We start from the raw sequence: 18,477 nt of genomic DNA, 5'->3' as shown, positions 1-18,477 counted from the left end.
GGGGTTGTATCAGGAGGAAGTGGATGGGGGGGGGGCGGAAATCTGAGAATGTAAGTACAAGGGAATGTAACAATACACCGAGAGACACTTTTGCATAATTAAAAACCACGAGGTAAACAATCCATAATATTATATTTCAGTCCCGGAGGAATTGTTATTATTTTTAACTCTAGTTTTCTAATCCCTTTATCTTTGGAACCTGATCGTGTAAACATTTAAAATTTCAAGCTTTAACTATCATGGATATCAGAATTCATGATTTATACATTAAAATATCAAAGTTTAACGACATTGGGTTACACAGATATAAGGAACAAGAAAATTAGGGGTTTGGACAAGATTCTCTTATCTATATATATATAAAGTTGTAATATCTGTTTGTCTGTCTGTCTGTTTCTTTTGTCTGATCATAACTCAGGAGCTCCTAGACCTATCTGCCTCAAATTTAGATTGGGGAACTTGGGAGACCACGGAATTATTCTTAGCTAGGTTTTGAGATGATATGTTGAGTGGGTCGACTTTAATAGCGAAAATTTAGTTTCCCGGTAAAATCGTTCAAGTCTGGGTAAACGGTGGGAGTAACTTTTAGTAAACTTGGCAGCGCTGGGTTCCCAAGCTAGTTTTCTATAGTTTGTTTTCTTGTATTTTCGATCAAAACTCATAAAACCCTTGACCTGGTAAAGCTGGGTTCCCAAGATAGATTTGTGTAAAATAATATATATGATGTTAGTATGATGGATTACACTGCTTGAACTAGGAATACAACTTCATAAACCCCTTGACCTGGTAAAGCTGGGTTCCCAAGATAGGTTTGTGTAAAATAATATATATGATGTTAGTATGATGGATTACACTGCTTCAACTAGGAATACAACTTCATAAACCCCTTGACCTGGTAAAGCTGGGTTCCCAAGATAGATTTGTGTAAAATAATATATATGATGNGGTTACGGGAGTGGGAAGGAAGTTAGAATAATCATATTTTCTTTTGAGCAACATAAATGTAAATGTTTTATTTTTTTTATAGTTTTTGTTTATTTTGTTTGGGAAGAACTACCATGTTAACTTTTTTGGTCAGAAGGATTAAGTTAAGCATTTTTATGATTGACCAATCGAAAGAAACACTATACATTGCAATGCAATGAAAATAGTGCAGTCTGCCATCTATTCTATAGGTTTCATATTACATTTACTTTCATTTTAAAGCCTTGGAACCGAATCTACCAAAACATTGGGAACTGGGAACATTTTTCCTATTTAACCAGATCTAGATATATCTTTTAGTCGAAATGTTGGCACATTCAACCACAATATTAGTAAGTTTGAATGAACTTTCTTCTTTCATTTGTGAAGAAATAGCATGTGTATTTATTGTATTCAGTCGGCGTTTGTGAAGAAATAGCATGCATTTATTGGATTCAGTCGACGTTTGTGAAGAAATAGCATGTATTTATTGGATTCAGTCGACGTTTGTGAAGAAATAGCATGTATTTATTGGATTCAGTCTACGTTTGTGAAGAAATAGCATGCATTTATTGGATTCAGTCGACGTTTGTGAATAAATAGCATGTATTTATTTGATTCAGTCGACGCTTGTGAAGAAATAGCATACATATGTTGGATTCAGGCGACGTCTGTGAAAAATAGCATGTCTTTATTGGATTCAGTCGGCGTTTGTGAAGAAATAGCATGTCTTTATTTGATTCAGTCGACATTTGTGATGTCTTTATTTGATTCAGTCGGCGTTTGTGAAGAAATAGCATGTATTTATTGGTTTAGTCGACGTTTGTGAAGAAATAGCATGTATTTATTGGATTCAGTCGACGTTTGCAAAGAAATAACATGTCTTTATTTGATTCAGTCGGCGTTTGTGAAGAACTGGCATACATATGTTGGATTCAGTCGGCGTTTGTGAAGAAATAGCATATATTTATTGGATTCAGTCGACGTTTGTGAAGAAATAGCAAGTCTTTATTTGATTCAGTCGACATTTGAAAAGAAATAACATGTCTTTATTGGATTCCGTCGGCGTTAGTGAAGAAATAGCATGTATTCATTGGTTCAGTCGACGTTTGTAAAGAAATAGCATGCATTTATTGAATTCATGCGACGTTTGTAAAGAAATAACATGTCTTTATTGGATTCAGTCGGCGTTTGTGAAGAAATAGCATGCATTTATTGGATTCAGGCGACGTTTGTAAAGAAATAACATGTCTTTATTGGATTCAGTCGACGTTTGTGAAAAAATACCATGCATTTATTGGATTCAGGCGACGTTTGTGAAGAAATAGCATGTATTTATTGGATTCAGTCGACGTTTGTGAAAAAATAGCATGTATTTATTGGTTTAGTCGACGTTTGTGAAGAAATAGCATGTATTTATTGGATTTAGTCGATTTTTGTGAAGAAATAGCATGCATTTATTGGTTTAGTCGGCGTTTGTGAAAAAAAAACATGTGTTTATTGGTTTAGTCTACGTTTGTGAAGAAATAGCATGTATTTATTGGTTTAGTCGGCGTTTGTGAAGAAATATCATGTGTTTATTGGTTTAGTCGACGTTTGTGAAGAAATAACATGTATTTATTGGTTTAGTCGACGTTTGTAAAAAAAATTTGCTTCTTTGTCAATCTTTTTCCATTCTTTCTCTCTATTCGCTCATTTTTCTTCTTTTTCTCTTTTTCATTTCATAATTCCTACATACAGGGGAACCTGCACAAATAAGAATGTAATGACGCCCGGAAATGAATAAATTTTGACTTTCTGAAGGAGGAATTTGGTTTTCAGCATTTCATCCAGTCTTTCTGAAGGAGGAACTTGGTTTTTAGTATTTAATTCTGACTTTCTGAAGGAGGAACTTGGTTTTTAGCATTTAATTCTGACTTTCCGAAGGATCAACTTGGTTTTCATCATTTAATTCTGACTTTCCGAAGGATCAACTTGGTTTTCAGCATTTAATCCAATCTTTCGTAATTGTCCGAAATTATTTAGCAAAGAAAGCAAATGGGTTAATAAACCTTTACGAATACTGTACAGTCGTCTCTGAAGTCTCATCCTTGTTGTTTACCCTGTATATAAGTATGAATATATGAAAGTGTATATCCCCTGTATATAAGAATATAAGTATGAATATATGAAAGTGTATGTCCCCTGACAAATCTAAAAACATCTTATTTTATTTCCTTATGTATAGGTTGTTACAAGCAATTAGAATACACAGTGGTCCAAAGATTGCAAGCTCTTACGGAAAATTTGATATCTTTAAAATTATTTCCTTCAAACTGAAACATATATTATATATATAAACATATATTCTTTAAATGTACATGTTAACCTTTATGTTCAATGATAAGGAGTCTGTACAATTCCCCTATACAAACTGTCCATCAGCATTCTATACTCTACCCTTTCTCCGTATATTAGGAATTTATAGTTTTAAGATGTAAAGAACTGCAAGACGTTAAAGCCAAACTCTGAAAAATGATGCAACTGTTCACAGGTGTCTGAATCTATGTGAACAGTTGGGACAGCTTACTAGAATATAGAATATTGACAATGCAGTCCAATAAAAGTAAACTAAAATAAAAATAAAAATACATGAGTTTGTATTCAATGTTTTAGAACCTTTTTACTTGAAGATTCACTGAGTAGTCAGATACGGAGTGGAAGGTTGGAAACACGGAGTAGATTAATATGGAGTCTAAGAGGTCCATAAACTTTTTTCATTAACTGATTTGCATATGCCATGACTGCATGTGTACAAAGTAAGGTTTATTTTTACACTTGACAGAGCGAAAAGGGATGTAAAACAAAAACTTTGTTTTAGAATGTTTTTTAGCTTTTAAGTTGTTTTTAATATTTTCTTTCAGATTTGCAATACGTCTAGTCTCAAAGAACAGAATACAAATTTTGTTTACAATAAAATAGAGTGATACTTGTCTGTCTGGACTCTGTCCGTTTGTTTACAATAAAATAGAGTGATACTTGTCTGTCTGGACTCTGTCCGTTTGTTTACAATAAAATAGAGTGATACTTGTCTGTCTGGACTCTGTCCGTTTGTTTACAATAAAATAGACTGATACTTGTGTGTCTGGACTCTGTCCGTTTGTTTAAAATAAACGTCAAAACGACTGAACCTTTCGGGACCTACTTTTTTGTGGGACCTCACATGATCCCAGGGAAGGTTTATGGAAGGTTGTATTATAAATAAATTAAGGCATAATAATAGTGGGTTAGAATAACCTAACACAGGCGTAACAGTTTTGGGCGTTGGGGTCAGTTTAAAATATATTCGCTCAAGTAATGTTTTTAAAAATTATATTTGTAAAACCTGAATATATATGAATAGAGAGGATTAGTGTGGAGGAAGAGAGAGAATAATGCATAATCATAAGAATATTGAATAATTTGAATAGTTGAGGGGGAACTTATTATTCACATACAGAGGTTAACATATTTCTAATAAAAAAAACTTTAAATAGGTAAAAATTCAAATCCAATATTCTAATTAATTCTAAAAATTTTTGCATATTCAAAACCATATTCTCTTGAGTCCCTTTGCGGATCTACCATTTTCATTTTAATATTTTTATTCCTTGAATTTTAACATTTAAATTGGCAAAATTAAAGTTTTTATTTCTTTTGTTACTGATACATGGTACAACAAATATATACAAAATCCGGGAATAAAATGACCATGAAGAATAAGATAAAAGAAATCCAAGATGAAAAAGAGGGAATTGAGGATTTAAAGCATTGAAAATAAATTGTCTGCTATCCATCTAACTGCAACGGTGGTTTGAGAGACAACTCACCGATCAGATTCATTCTCCGAGACCCCTTGGTCGGTTTATCCTCAATTCTCAAGTCTCATTCGAATTTTATCTCCCGGTCTCTCAACAAGACACACTCCGGACTAACCAGAGCGAGATACATTCGGTTTCTTTATTTTGATTCAAGAGCGCTTTGAACTAAATCTCAAAAATCTTAAGATTTACAAAGCTGTCGTACTTCATTTTTTCGAAAGTTAAACATTATTGTAACCGAACGTATATAAACCGCTGGCAACAAGACGTATTCTCTGGGAGAATTTATTTGTTATTTTTGAGAAATTAAACGTTTTTGTAAAACATTGTAGCTTATCATTATCATTGTCATTATTTCTATTTTTTAGCATACCCTAGACATTAAAGGAGCGAAATAGTTTAATGATTATCAATGTTATTTTTTTTTTATCAAAATGTCGTCTTCATTTACACGTTCATACGTTCGTGGAACTAACAGTCGACACCCCGTTTTTAAATTTTCAATGTCGTCTTCATTTCCACTGAAAGGTCCGTCCTCAAATTCCATTTTGTTCTTCAACTGTCAGTTCAACGAACGAATGAATGTGTAAATGAAGACGACATTTTAATAAGAATGCAGTGTCCTCTATATACAGTGGAAAATGAATACGACACTTCGCAGTAACAGCAGTGGTCCCCAGAATAAAGTGAGAAATTAACACGTTCTGTTGTTTTCAAACTAAAGTGAGAAATTAACACGACATTATTAAGGACGAAAGAATGCAGTGGTCCCAAGATTAAAGGGGAAAATGAAGACGGCAGTTTGAGTAGGGAAAATACATTGCTGTTCTGTACATTTGAAAAAACTTGTCTTCATTTTCCATTTTATTTTGCAGAGCGCTGTATATTTATATTATATTGTTATTGTCATTGTAATTATTATTATTATTGTCATTATTATTACAGGTAAATCTTAATATTCAATGTTTTCCAATTTTGTCGAGACTACAAGTATCTATTTCCTATTTCTCTAAAGTTTGTATTTTTATATTTATTTAAGAAGTTAGAAAACCTAGCCCCGGGAGATTCCCCAGGGGCATCATAGTTGAATAGGAACCAGGGGCATCATAGTTGAATAGGAACCAGGGGCATCATAGTTGAATAGGAACCAGGGGCATCATGGTTGAATAGGAACCAGGGGCATCATAGTTGAATAGGAACCAGCAGCATCATAGTTGAATAGGAACCAGGGGCATCATAGTTGATTAGGAACCAGGGGCATCATAGTTGAATAGGAACCAGGGGCATCATAGTTGAATAGGAACCAGGGGCATCATAGTTGAATAGGAACCAGGGGCATCATAGTTGAATAGGAACCAGGCCGGTATCATAGTTTTATTCTCTGAGAATAAGAACCAGGTCGACATCACAGCTGTACCTAGAGATTAGGAACCAGAGGCTTTATAGTTGTACCATGAGACTGAAAGTAAGAACCAGGTGTCTCATAGTTGTACCTAGAGAATAGGAACCAGAGGCCTTATAGTTTTACCTAGAGAATAGGAACCGGGGCATTATAGTTATATCCTGAGAATAGGAACAAGGGGCATTACAGTTGTACCCTGAGAATAGGAAACAAGAGGTCTCATAGTTGTACTCTGAGAATACGAACCAGGGATATCCTAGTTATACCCTGAGAATTGGAACCAGGGACATTATAGTTGTACCCTGAGAATAGGAACCAGGGGGTCTTATAGTTGTACCCTGAGAATAGAACCAAGGGGTCTTATAGTTGTACCCTGAGAATAGGAACCAAGGAGTCTCATAGTTGTACCCTGAGAATAGGAAACAAGAAGTCTCATAGTTGTACTCTGAGAATAGGAACCAAGGGGTCTTATAGTTGTACCCTGAGAATAGGAACCAAGGGGTCTCATAGTTGTACTCTGAGAATAGGAAACAAGGGGTCTTATAGTTGTACCCTAAGAATAGGAACCAAGGGGTCTTATAGTTGTACCCTGAGAATATGAACCAAGGGGTCTTAACTTGTACCCTGAGAATAGGAACCAAGGGGTTTCAAAGTTGTACTCTGACTAATAGGAAGCAGGGGTATCATATTACTACCCAGATAATAGGAACCAGGGGCTTTATAGTTGTACCCTGAGAATAGGGGGACCCAGGACCAGGAGAATATATGCAGCCTGGAGCTGGCCTAACCAGGGCAAGACGTATTCGGTTTCGTTAATTTGATTTTCTATAATTTAACATACATTTTAGAAAACGCATCCGCTGACAAAAAAGTAAAAAGAGAAGAAGCGAACGAATTCACTTTGATAAGTGAGCAGTTCTATGAAAACAGGAACCACGGGCGTAGTTCTACTCGAAGAACAGGAACCAGGGGTGCAATAGTTTTCTGAGAACAGGAACCAGGGGCGTAGTAGTTCTCTGAGAACAGGAACCAGGGGCGTAGTAGTTCTCGAAGAACAGGAACCAGGGGTGTAGTAGTTCTCTGAGAATAGGAACCAGAGGTGTAGTTGTTCACTGAGAATAGGAACCAGGGCCGGGGTGTAAGAGTTCTCTGAGAACAGGAACCAGGGGTGTAGTAGTTTTCTGAGAACAGGAACTAGGGGTGTAGTAGTTTTCTGAGAACAGGAGCTAGGAGTGTTGTAGTTCTCTGAGAATTGGAACCACGGGTGTAGTAGTTTTCGAATAACAGGAACCAGGGGTGTAGTTGTTCAATGAGAACATGAACCGGGGGTGAAGTAGCTCTCTAAGAACAGAAGCTAGTGATTTAGTAGTTATCTAAGAACAGGAGCTAGGAGTGTAGTAGTTCTCTGAGAACAGGAACCAGGGGCGAAGTAGTTCTCTGGGAACAGAAACCAGGAGTGTATTAGTTCTCTGAGAACAGGAACCAGGGGTGACGTAGTTCTCTAAGAATAGGAACCAGGGGTGTAAGAGTTCTCTGAGAACAGGAACCAGGGGTGCAGTAGTTCTCTGAGAACAGGAACCAGGGGCGAAGTAGTTCTCTGGGAACAGGAACCAGGAGTGTATTAGTTCTCTGAGAACAGGAACCAGGGATGACGTAGTTCTCTAAGAATAGGAACCAGGGGTGTAAGAGTTCTCTGAGAACAGGAACCAGGGGTGCAGAGTTCTCTGAGAACAGGAACCAGGGGTGTAGTAGTTCTATGAGAACAGGAACCAAGGATGTTGTAGTTCTATGAGAACAGGAACCAGTGGTATAGTAGATCATTAAAAAAAATATTTAAAAAAATATTTTGTTCATTTGCCAAAAAACTAGAACAGCAGTGAATATTTTTATGTTTACATTTACCAGCTATAAGCTCAAAACTGTTGTTTCCCAGACCACCCACGTCAAACTAAAGTATTACACTCTGACATTTTTTAAATAATAACTCCTCTAGAAGAAACTGCAATTAACTTTCCTTGCATTACAACCTTGCCCTAACCTAACTAGTTTATTTCTCCCATTAATCAACTGTTGATAAATGGATTTTTGATATTTTTTGTTCTATATTTTCAGATGTAGATAATGTTGTTTGTATTAATAGCAATCCTACTTGTTCTGCAGAAAGCTTCAGGACTTGATCTGAGAGTTAGAACAAACAAACCGGCCAGGTACAAATAACTTATAATTATTTTTTTGTTGACCAGCAAATTTTCTTCAAAATTATGATCTACGATGTTAAAAATATTTTTTGCAAACGTCACCTCTAAACCATGTTAAAAAGAAAACGGATTAAAGGATTGAAAGGATTAAAAGGATTAAAAGGATTAAAGGTGAGAATGTATTTTAAAGTGGCTCAAATACAGTTGTGGAAAGTTAGGTTTTTCATTTTGAATTCAAAATCCGTCAAACATAGAATTCACATAACATTATATAATTTATCGTATTACTTAAAAAGTTCGTTTTTAAATCTACGTTCAAATCAAAAATGGATTAGTGATAAATGTCACCTGTAGACCATACACTTTCATCTTTTTTAGTATTCCTAAACATAGTTAAAATTATGAACACTCACTATTTTAAAAGCGTTGAATTCTTAAAACTGATTTTCACTTATTCTTTCTATCTTTATTTAGCATTGAGAAAACATTTCAATTTCAAATCTAAATAATATTTGGAGTTTTAAATGTTAATATTAAATTATCAAGTTTATAATAGAAATTTTGAAACATATTAGCATAGTTATCTTTTTACGAATTGTTTTTCTTCTCTTCTACGGTTTGGAACTTTTTTACACTCACAAAAAAATAATAACTAAATAATAAATAACAATTTAAAAATGCTATTTCTAGTCAAAAGAAAGAAGAAGGCAACAATCAATCCACATTTTTTTTTGTTGTTACATTAAATAAAAATATTTAGTGGATGAACATGGATTCGTTCTTTTAATTCATTACGGTCTTTTTGCAGTCGAAGGGACTCTCCGGAAACCAGTTTGGATGTGCGCATATCCGTTGTATTGCCGCACTCAATCTTCAAGGAGAAAGATTATCTGAAAGAAATTAACTCGGCAAAGAAGATCTTCACTAAAATGAAATTTCAGGTAAATAAAAGCAATAGTTTTACACAAAATAAATGCAATAGTTTTACACTAAATAAATGCAATAGTTTTATACTAAATAAATGCATTAGTTTTACACTAAATAAATGCAATAGTTTTACACTAAATAAATGCAATAAATAAATAAATAAAATAAAATAAATAAAATAAATAAATAAATAAAAGCAATAGTTTTACACTAAATAAATGCATTAGTTTTACACTAGCTAAAGTAATAGTTTTACACTAAATAAATGCAATAGTTTTACACAAAATAAATGCAATAGTTTTACGCTACATAAATGCAATAGTTTTACACAAAATAAATACAATAGTTTTACAATAAATAAATGCAATAGTTTTACACTAAATAAATGCAATAGTTTTACACTAAATAAATGCAATAGTTTTACACTAAATAAATGCAATTAATCTTTATTTTAAAATTCATATGCCTTGTGTTTCTACATGGTGAGAATCTTTTCACTTACAAACATTGTATCAATTGTAGCTTGCATTGATCTAAAGATTTAAAGATTTTTTAAAATTTTTTATTTTACAGCTTTTACAAGAAGACAATGGACTTAGGTTAATCTAGAAATATAAATAGATTCTAAGAACCATTATTAAATAAATTGGAGATAATTCTATTAATTTGGTATTTTGGTTATTTGCAGAAAGTAGAATGTATTTCATAATTTATCATATTTTCGGGGGATAAAAGAGTTTTCACTTTAACAATATAAATAAAATGATAATATCACATAAACTGCGGGTTCTTATGCAATCCTAACAATCATAAATCTTCTCTTCTTTTCGTAACAGTAAACAAACAATGAAAACACAGAAGAAAAGATGGATTCACAACTTTTATGATCAAATACATGAATAAGAATTTTGTTTTCGAATTTAAAGTTGGGAACATGTTTGTATTTTCGTTTGATCAAATCCTTCAAAACCATGCAAATCTAAACTTTTTTCAAATAACGAAATTACAAATTATTATAAAGTAAGTCGAAAACTTGAAAAAGTTACAATTTGATCAGAGATTTTTAAATAACGTAGATTTCAAATACCTGGATAATTCGACAAAAAAGTACTTATTAAAGAAAGTATTTTATTTAAGTATTTAAAGACAAAATAGGTTAAAATGACATAAAGCAAAAAAGTTTTTTTTGTATTATTATCAAAGTGAATTTTTTAGAGCTTCCATCTGTTTTATGTCTAATGATTAGTTTCCAGGGCCTAACAATTAGTTTATAATGTCCAACAAAAAGTGAAACATTGTTAATTCTCATACTTTTTATTCATACTTTTCATCCGACAGGAGAACTACTTGATATTCTACAGATCGGAGTCTGGGAGAACTATTGGAGACCCCCAGGTTTTCATCGTTGACCCAACAGTTTTATCGACAGACCCAGGATTTTCATTGGAGACTCTAAAATTTTCGTTGGAGAACTTATATTTTTCATCGTAGACCCCAAACGTTTCATTGGAGACCCCAGATTTCCGCTGGAGAACCCAAAACTTTTTTTTAAACCTATCATTTTCATTGAAGACCTTCCAGATTTTTATTGGTGACCCCAAACTTTTTTTAAACCCCAAATTTTCATTGGAGAACTAGCCCAGAGGAAAAGCCTGGGGTCTCCAAAAAAAACCTGTGGTCTCCGAAGAAAAATTGGGGGGTCTCAGTTGGCTTTTGGGTAAGAAATGGCTGTAATATTCACTACTGTGGTCATGTAGATCTCCGATGAAAGGGGGTCTCCGATGGTACTCCAATGATGATGGTTTCTTCCCAGATTTTAAAGATGGTCGTTAGGTTTGCTAAACAAAACAATAAATTGTACTGTAGAGAAGTGTATAGAGAGGGTTGTTGTAATAAGAGAAGGATAGACAAGATAAGTAAATACCAGATGAAGGATAGATAAGATAGGAAAACAAGATGAAGGATAGACAAGATAAGTAAATACCAGATGAAGGATAAAGATTGAATAGAGCTCTACCAATATACAGACACAATACTAGGGATAGCAATCAAGTTAAAAACAATAGTAAATATTGTTTAGTTCTTTGTAATATTCTAAATTACAGATATATGAAGAAAACATAATTTTAATTCGAAATTTTTTTTCTTCAAGCTTTTTTTTCAGACAGGGGTTTTGAATTCATCTACGCCTTTAATTGTTTATGTTTAAAAATATTATTAAATGCCAATTTCTGAAAATCGACGTAAGATAAATCTACTTAAATCATGATTTGAAACAAGTGTGCCTAGACCTATAAGGATGCAACATCTACCACTTGCTTACAATATATTTAATATTTACTCATGTATTTAACAATAGAACATTTGAATACAATAATATTGCAGGTGTACCAGCTAATAGCACCAAAACATTGACCCTGGGGCCCTGGGTCACAAAAATTTATTAAAAAAGGACAATTAGATTTTGTTGACAGCTAAAGTTAATCTCCAAAGATTGATAAAGTAACCTAAAGCATTTATCTTAAGTCATTCAAACTAAGACCTAAATTTAAGATAGATAGATAGACAGAAAGAAATTTTACTAAATATTTTGATAATATAATAACAGCAAGGTAGGCTTTTAGAGTGCCTTGCGCACACCTTCTATTTCAACTTTTAATTGTGGCTCTATTTGTGAGATTCTTCCGTTTGTACATTATAAAAAAGACACACAAAAAGTTTACAGAATCAATAATATTTTTTCGTGGATTTGAATTTTTTGGAAGCAACTTTTGTAATTCTGAGCATCCATAAAACTTTCTTGGGGTCATGGAAGGTTCCTAACAAAGTTTGAGCACAATCGGTTCAGCCGTTTTGACGTTTATTGGATTCAAACAAGCATACAAACACCCATACAAACAAGTAAAGTATCTGGCCTAATTAACAAATATTATAAGAATAATATTTGACCCTCCAATAGGCTATAAAAAGAGAAAAATACCATATGTAAAAATCCTTGAAATATTGTAGGAAAAGTACACTGTGAACCCAGTTCTAGAAATGCTGGATGCAATGCCAGGACCAACACAGGTTACATTAAAAATATTTATTATCGATTACAAATTTTGAATAACGAATTTTCTATTTTTACAATTAATTTCATTAGATTTTATTGCAAAGTTTGATAGATTTCAATGCTTACAAAAAATTTTATGTTTTGTGTGATCCGAAGTGCTTTAATAGCAACCTAGAAAAATGACAATACCTGTCACATTATTGATCAGATAAAGGTATTGGTATTGTTGTGAATCGGACATTGCCATTTTTGCATTGAGGGTCAGTTAAACCATGACTACAGTCCTTTCAATAATTTGATACAAAGGAAATGAGTTTTTGCCACAAACCCAAATTTTCTAACCAATATATCTTTACAATTTGATGGTTTGATATTTCAAGTTTAACCTTTTTCATTTAACATAATTCACAGTTTAAAATATCATTTAAAGGTTTACAAAGGTTGTAAAGATAAAGGGAATAGAAAATTTGAGTTTGCTGCAAAGACACAATTCTTTTGTAAATTAATAATCTGTTTAGGTTTTAGAGAAAATTTGTGAAAAATTCCTTGGAGGAAATATTGTATCTCTGCTGTATCTCACCAATTCGGAAAACTATGGAAGAGAAACCGTCGCCTCGCAATACTTCCTTGAACTGGCAAAGTAAGAATAAAAAGAATAAAAAGGACTGTGCACTTATTTTCAGACGACCATATCCTATACAGACATAAATAGAGGTAGTCTTTGACGTCGGAGAAATCCGTGTTTTATCAAAAAACGATTCAGAAAAAAACATAACACTGAAGTTTACAAAATATTTACTGCTGTTAAAAAAAATTTTAATAGAAATATTAATTTCTATTTATACGAAGTTACGAAAGGATAGCTGTATAGATATGTTCAGATATGTGGGTATTCCTGTAGTATCCTGGAATACTGTATATATATATATGTTCAGATATGTGGGTATCCCTGTAGTATCCTGGAATACTTTATATATATGTTCAGATATGTGGGTATCCCTGTAGTATACTGGGTTACTGTATATATATGTTCAGATATGTGGGTATCCCTGTAGTATCCTGGAATACTGTATATATATTCAGATATGTGGGTATCCCTATAGTATCCTGGAATACTGTATATATATGTTCAGATATGTGGGTATCCCTGTAGTATCCTGGAATACTGTATATATACATATGTTCAGATATGTGGGTATCCCTGTAGTATCCTGGAATACTGTATATATATGTTCAGATATGTGGGTATCCCTGTAGTATCCTGGAATACTATATATATATATATATATGTTCAGATATGTGGGTATCCCTGTAGTATCCTGGAATACTGTATATATATATGTTCAGATATGTGGGTATCCCTGTAGTATCCTGGAATACTGTATATATGTTCAGATATGTGGGTATCCCTGTAGTATCCTGGAATACTGTATATATATATATGTTCAGATATGTGGGTATCCCTGTAGTATCCTGGAATACTTTATATATATGTTCAGATATGTGGGTATCCCTGTAGTATCCTGGAATACTGTATATATACATATGTTCAGATATGTGGGTATCCCTGTAGTATCCTGGAATACTGTATATATGTTCAGATATGGGTATCCCTGTAGTATCCTGGAATACTATATATATGTTCAGATATGTGGGTATCCCTATAGTATCCTGGAATACTGTATATATATGTTCAGATATGTGGGTATCCCTGTAGTATCCTGGAATGCTGATAATGCTGCTCTGGATCAGGTTAATATAATAATATTCAACTAATGAAAGAGGTTGTCCATATATTTCAGAGATAAAGCGATCTTCTTACCTAATTAACTGAAAAAATAATAATGTTAAATTTTGTATGGTTTTAAACGATGTAACTTACAACTGGTGTTGCAGAATTTGATTATATATCTTTTATTTTTAAACTGAACGCTTGGTTAAAATTGAATAAAATTAAGGAGATATTAAAAATTCGGTACATATATTTTTTATCATAAACAAAACGAAAAATTTCCATAATATTCTTTAGTTCATTGATTCCGATATAAGATCTTTTGTTCATTCTTGTTTTAATTACATTTTCAAATCGAAATATATATTTTCATTATTTACAATGGTTTTTTTTGAGTAGATTTTTTTTCAATGTATTTGCTTTAATATCGGCGTCTTTGTTTTTGCAATTTGTGACTTTTATATATTTAAGTTCAGTTGGTGCAGTTTTTTCTTTTAAAGATTTTATAAATGAGAGTAGTAAAATCGCAGTGCTCCAAAGTAGTAAAATCGCAGTGCTCCAAAGTAGTAAAATCGCCGAGCTCCAAAGTAGTAGAATCGCAGTGCTCCAAAGTAGTATAATCGCAGTGCTCAAAAGTAGTAAAATCGCAGTGCTCCGAAGTAGTATAATCGCTGTGCTCCAAAGTAGTATAAACGCAGTGCTGCAAAGTAGCATAATCGCAGTGCTCCAAAGTAGTAAAATCGCAGTGCTCCAAAGAAGTAAAATCGCAGTGCTCCAAAGTAGTAAAATCGCAGTGCTCCAAAGTAGTATTATCGCAGTGCTCCAAAAGTAGTATAATCGCAGGGCTCAAAAGTAGTATAATCGCAGTGCTCCAAAGTAGTATAATCGCAGTGCTCCAAAGTAGTATAATCGCAGTGCTACAAAGTAGTATAATATAATCGCAGTACGTGCTCCAAATGTTGCAAGTTCTGACGCAAGAATCGTAAAAACTGAGGATTTGAGTATTTACCACAAACTCTGATTTTATAATTCCTTTATCTTTGCAACCAAATGTCGAAGACCTTTAATATTAATAATGTCAGATTTGAGTTTGAAATTCCTTTGTATTTCTAAATTTGAAAAGTAATATAAAAAACTAAACATTTTTAGAGATTAATCAATTAAAATATTTATAACTCACAAAATGCCTCGCGGCATTTTAAAATAAAATTTAGATTGAAGACGACAGTTCTTTTATTTTTTTTTATTTCTATCTTTAGTCGACAGCGACAGATAAACTGCAACTTCAACTTGCACCCACAGTTAAACATCAAGCACAGGAAATTCTTGATTTACTGTTTTAAAACTTGTCATCTTGGTTTAAAAATATAATCAATTTGAAAAGTAAAAACTTATATTTGTCATTTTTGTACCTTACTGCAAAGTGCAAGTCTAGATAGAACAACTACAATATACTGTACAACGTTTTCCTAAGTTTTCATTCTAGCCTAATATCTCGTGCCAGGCTGAAATGTTTCATAATCTATTTTATAATTTGATGTTGATGATTATCCAAATATTATATGAGTAAATAAAGTAGGTGTCAGTTCCACATTTTTATTGTTGAGACACTTATAAGTAAAAAAAACTTGAACGTTTAAAAATGAGCAAAAAAACGTTCTATACTTTTTTTTACATATTTATCGAGTTTGAAACTGAACTAACAAGCAGACAATACAAAAATCCGAAAATTATATTTTTTACTAAAAATCTAAAATTTTGGCTGAAGGCAATGGTGTCGTTATTGATAAGATACTCATGGCACACCTTCTCTATATTAACCACTAAAATCGGAGGCCATCTTTCTTTTACACAGGTGAGTATAGCTCAGTACAGTACTGTACATAGTCTGTACCTGTCCGACCAATTTTACAATTGTACCTTCCTCAACATATAAAAGATGATGATAATGAAACAGGTCAGGTGCCTTTGGTGTCAGCCGTAAATCATTTAAATTAAAAAGGTCAACCTTTGCATGCATAGATGGGGTTTTTTGAATCCGCGAAAAACATGTTGTTCTCTATATTTATAACTTTTATCATGTATAAAAAGAAAAACAACTTTTTTTTGTTCAAACATCTTATATTTTTTCTACAGGGACTGCGTGATATAACAAACGATCCAAAATATTCGGAGAAAAAGCTTCATATAGTGGATATCATGCATACTGAGAATCCAGTAGAGGATATGAAAAAGGTAATAAACTGGATATATAGTGGATATCATGCATACTGAGAATCCAGTAGAGGATATGAAAAAGGTAATAAGCTGGATATATAGTGGATATCATGCATACTGAGAATCCAGTAGAGGATATGAAAAAGGTAATAAACTGGATATATAGTGGATATAATGCATACTGAGAATCCAGTACAGGATATGGAAAAGGTAATAAACTGGATATAGTGGATATCATGCATACTGAGAATCCAGTACAGGATATGAAAAGGTAATAAACTGGATATATAGTGGATATCATGCATACTGAGAATCCAGTAGAGGATATGAAACAGGTTAGAAACTGGATGTGTAGGATATCATGCATAATGAGAGTTGATATAAATTTTATGAATCTCATGCAGACCTACGTATTAATTATATTTCTCTACTACATCCCATGGTGTTCATAACCTTCTGTAATAAAATTAATTAAGGGATCAGGAGGACCTCAAATTTAAAAGTGTCTACATTGGATATCAAGATCAAGCGTTCAAGATAAACGATATTCCACTCAAAACTTTAGATCTTCGAATCGATACCAAATATAATGTTTGTTATTGTTTTAGTTGGAACGAACATAGATCCGGATAATCCTAGTGAACTGCATTTCTTAATGTTTGTTATTGTTTTAGTTGGAACGAACATAGATCCGGATAATCCTAGTGAACTGCATTTCTTAATGTTTGTTATTGTTTTAGTTGGAACGAACATAGATCCGGATATTCCTAGTGTACTGCATTTCTTAATGTCTGTTATTGTTTTAGTTGGAACGAACTGAGAGCCGCATATTCCTGATGTACTGCACGCGAAAGGAAGCAGAACATATTATGACAGAGGAACAACAATTTTAGATTTTAAAATTTTTTATCAATAATGTCATTTTTGTTTTGTAATGGGACTGTTTTGAAAAGTCTTCATCAACGATAAAATGTTTAATCTAACTGTCGGTGATTTATATAACTTTGTTTTTCTCGTACAGCCTATACAGGCAATCACCGGGTTGTAAACAAAAATTTTCTCGCGGATTTTCAATGTTAGGTAAAGCGAGACAAGAACACTGTGGAATACGACGACGACATTAAAGCAATATTTAAGGTATATTTGGTGTAGTTACTTTAAAAGCCTTCTTCCTTTTACTGGTTCTCGCAATACTTTGATTGTACCTTAAACTAGTTTCAAGCGAAAAGTTCTTTTCCAGGCGAGCATAAAATGACTTAAAGGGACTGTACGCCTAATTTCAAGTAACTCTGCATGCAAAATAGACATGTAATGCCCGATTTACAACAATAAATTAAAAGTGTGAATTAGATATCTATGTTTTTGTTCTTTTTAACTGTTAATTTTTGTTTGTGGTTTCTCTGCAAAAAACAAAAAAACAATTGCACTTTACTTTTTTAGAAGAAGCAGTTTAGAAATTAAACACTTTTCAAGTCATAAAACGACGTTATCTTCAACATTTTTGATCAAGGGTACCGTTGTACATCGGACATTGCCATCTTTGCATGGAGGGTTGATTAATTTAAGCTTACAGTTCCTTTTAGAATAAACAAGTCATTTTTAAAACGTTTAAGATCCATCTTAATATATAATAGAAAATTGTATTTTGAAGGCTAAAAAGTTGGGGCTCACGGATAAAAACTATATTTGGATAGTTACTCAGCCTGTGATAGGTAAATTTGGATAGTTACTCAGCCTGTAATAGGTAAATTTGGATAGTTATTCAGCCTGTAATAGGTAAATTTGGATAGTTACTCAGCCTGTAATAGGTAAATTTGGATAGTTACTCAGCCTGTAATAGGTAAATTTGGATAGTTACTCAGCCTGTAATAGGTAAATTTGGATAGTTACTCAGCCTGTAATAGGTAAATTTGGATAGTTACTCAGCCTGTAATAGGTAAATTTGGATAGTTACTCAGCCTGTAATAGGTAAATTTGGATAGTTACTCAGCCTGTAATAGGTAAATTTGGATAGTTACTCAGCCTGTAATAGGTAAATTTGGATAGTTAATCAGCCTGTAATAGGTAAATTTGGATAGTTACTCAGCCTGTAATAGGTAAAGAAATTGAGTTTTTGCCACAAACTCTGAATTTTAAATCCCTAT

At 32.9% G+C, this 18,477-nt stretch overlaps 2 protein-coding genes across 2 annotated transcripts in view; both read left to right on the top strand.

Moving 5' to 3' along the window:
• Positions 1-8,320: 8,320 nt before the first annotated feature.
• LOC111702038 (glutamate receptor ionotropic, NMDA 2C) lies at positions 8,321-16,956 on the top strand. The gene is made up of 9 exons (XM_023473562.1): positions 8,321-8,411; positions 9,211-9,343; positions 12,339-12,398; positions 12,903-13,024; positions 14,082-14,136; positions 15,376-15,435; positions 15,885-15,971; positions 16,253-16,351; positions 16,942-16,956. Exons 1-9 carry the CDS (start codon positions 8,326-8,328, stop codon positions 16,954-16,956), a joined length of 717 nt encoding a protein of 238 aa, XP_023329330.1. The 5' UTR covers positions 8,321-8,325.
• A 1,031-nt stretch (positions 16,957-17,987) lies between these two features.
• Positions 17,988-18,477, top strand: part of LOC111702037 (glutamate receptor ionotropic, NMDA 2B) — a 49,060-nt gene continuing 48,570 nt past the window's right edge. Inside the window, exon 1 of the mRNA XM_023473561.1 lies at positions 17,988-18,045. The gene's annotated coding sequence lies outside the window, so the exon portion shown is untranslated. The remainder of the gene's footprint in view (positions 18,046-18,477) is intronic.

Source organism: Eurytemora carolleeae, unplaced genomic scaffold (assembly GCF_000591075.1).
Source record: "Eurytemora carolleeae unplaced genomic scaffold, Eaff_2.0 scaffold478, whole genome shotgun sequence".
In the NCBI taxonomy this organism is placed as follows: Eukaryota; Metazoa; Arthropoda; class Copepoda; order Calanoida; family Temoridae; genus Eurytemora; species Eurytemora carolleeae.
This window is presented reverse-complemented; position numbering and strand designations above follow the sequence as displayed.

Coding starts and splice junctions, on each gene's coding strand:
- LOC111702038 (XM_023473562.1), top strand. CDS start 8,326: ATGTTGTTTGTATTAATAGCAATCCTACTTGTTCTGCAGAAAGCTTCA. Junction 8,412..9,210: donor AGAACAAACAAACCGGCCAG/GTACAAATAACT, acceptor GTCTTTTTGCAG/TCGAAGGGACTCTCCGGAAA. Junction 14,137..15,375: donor ATAATGCTGCTCTGGATCAG/GTTAATATAATA, acceptor TTCTATCTTTAG/TCGACAGCGACAGATAAACT.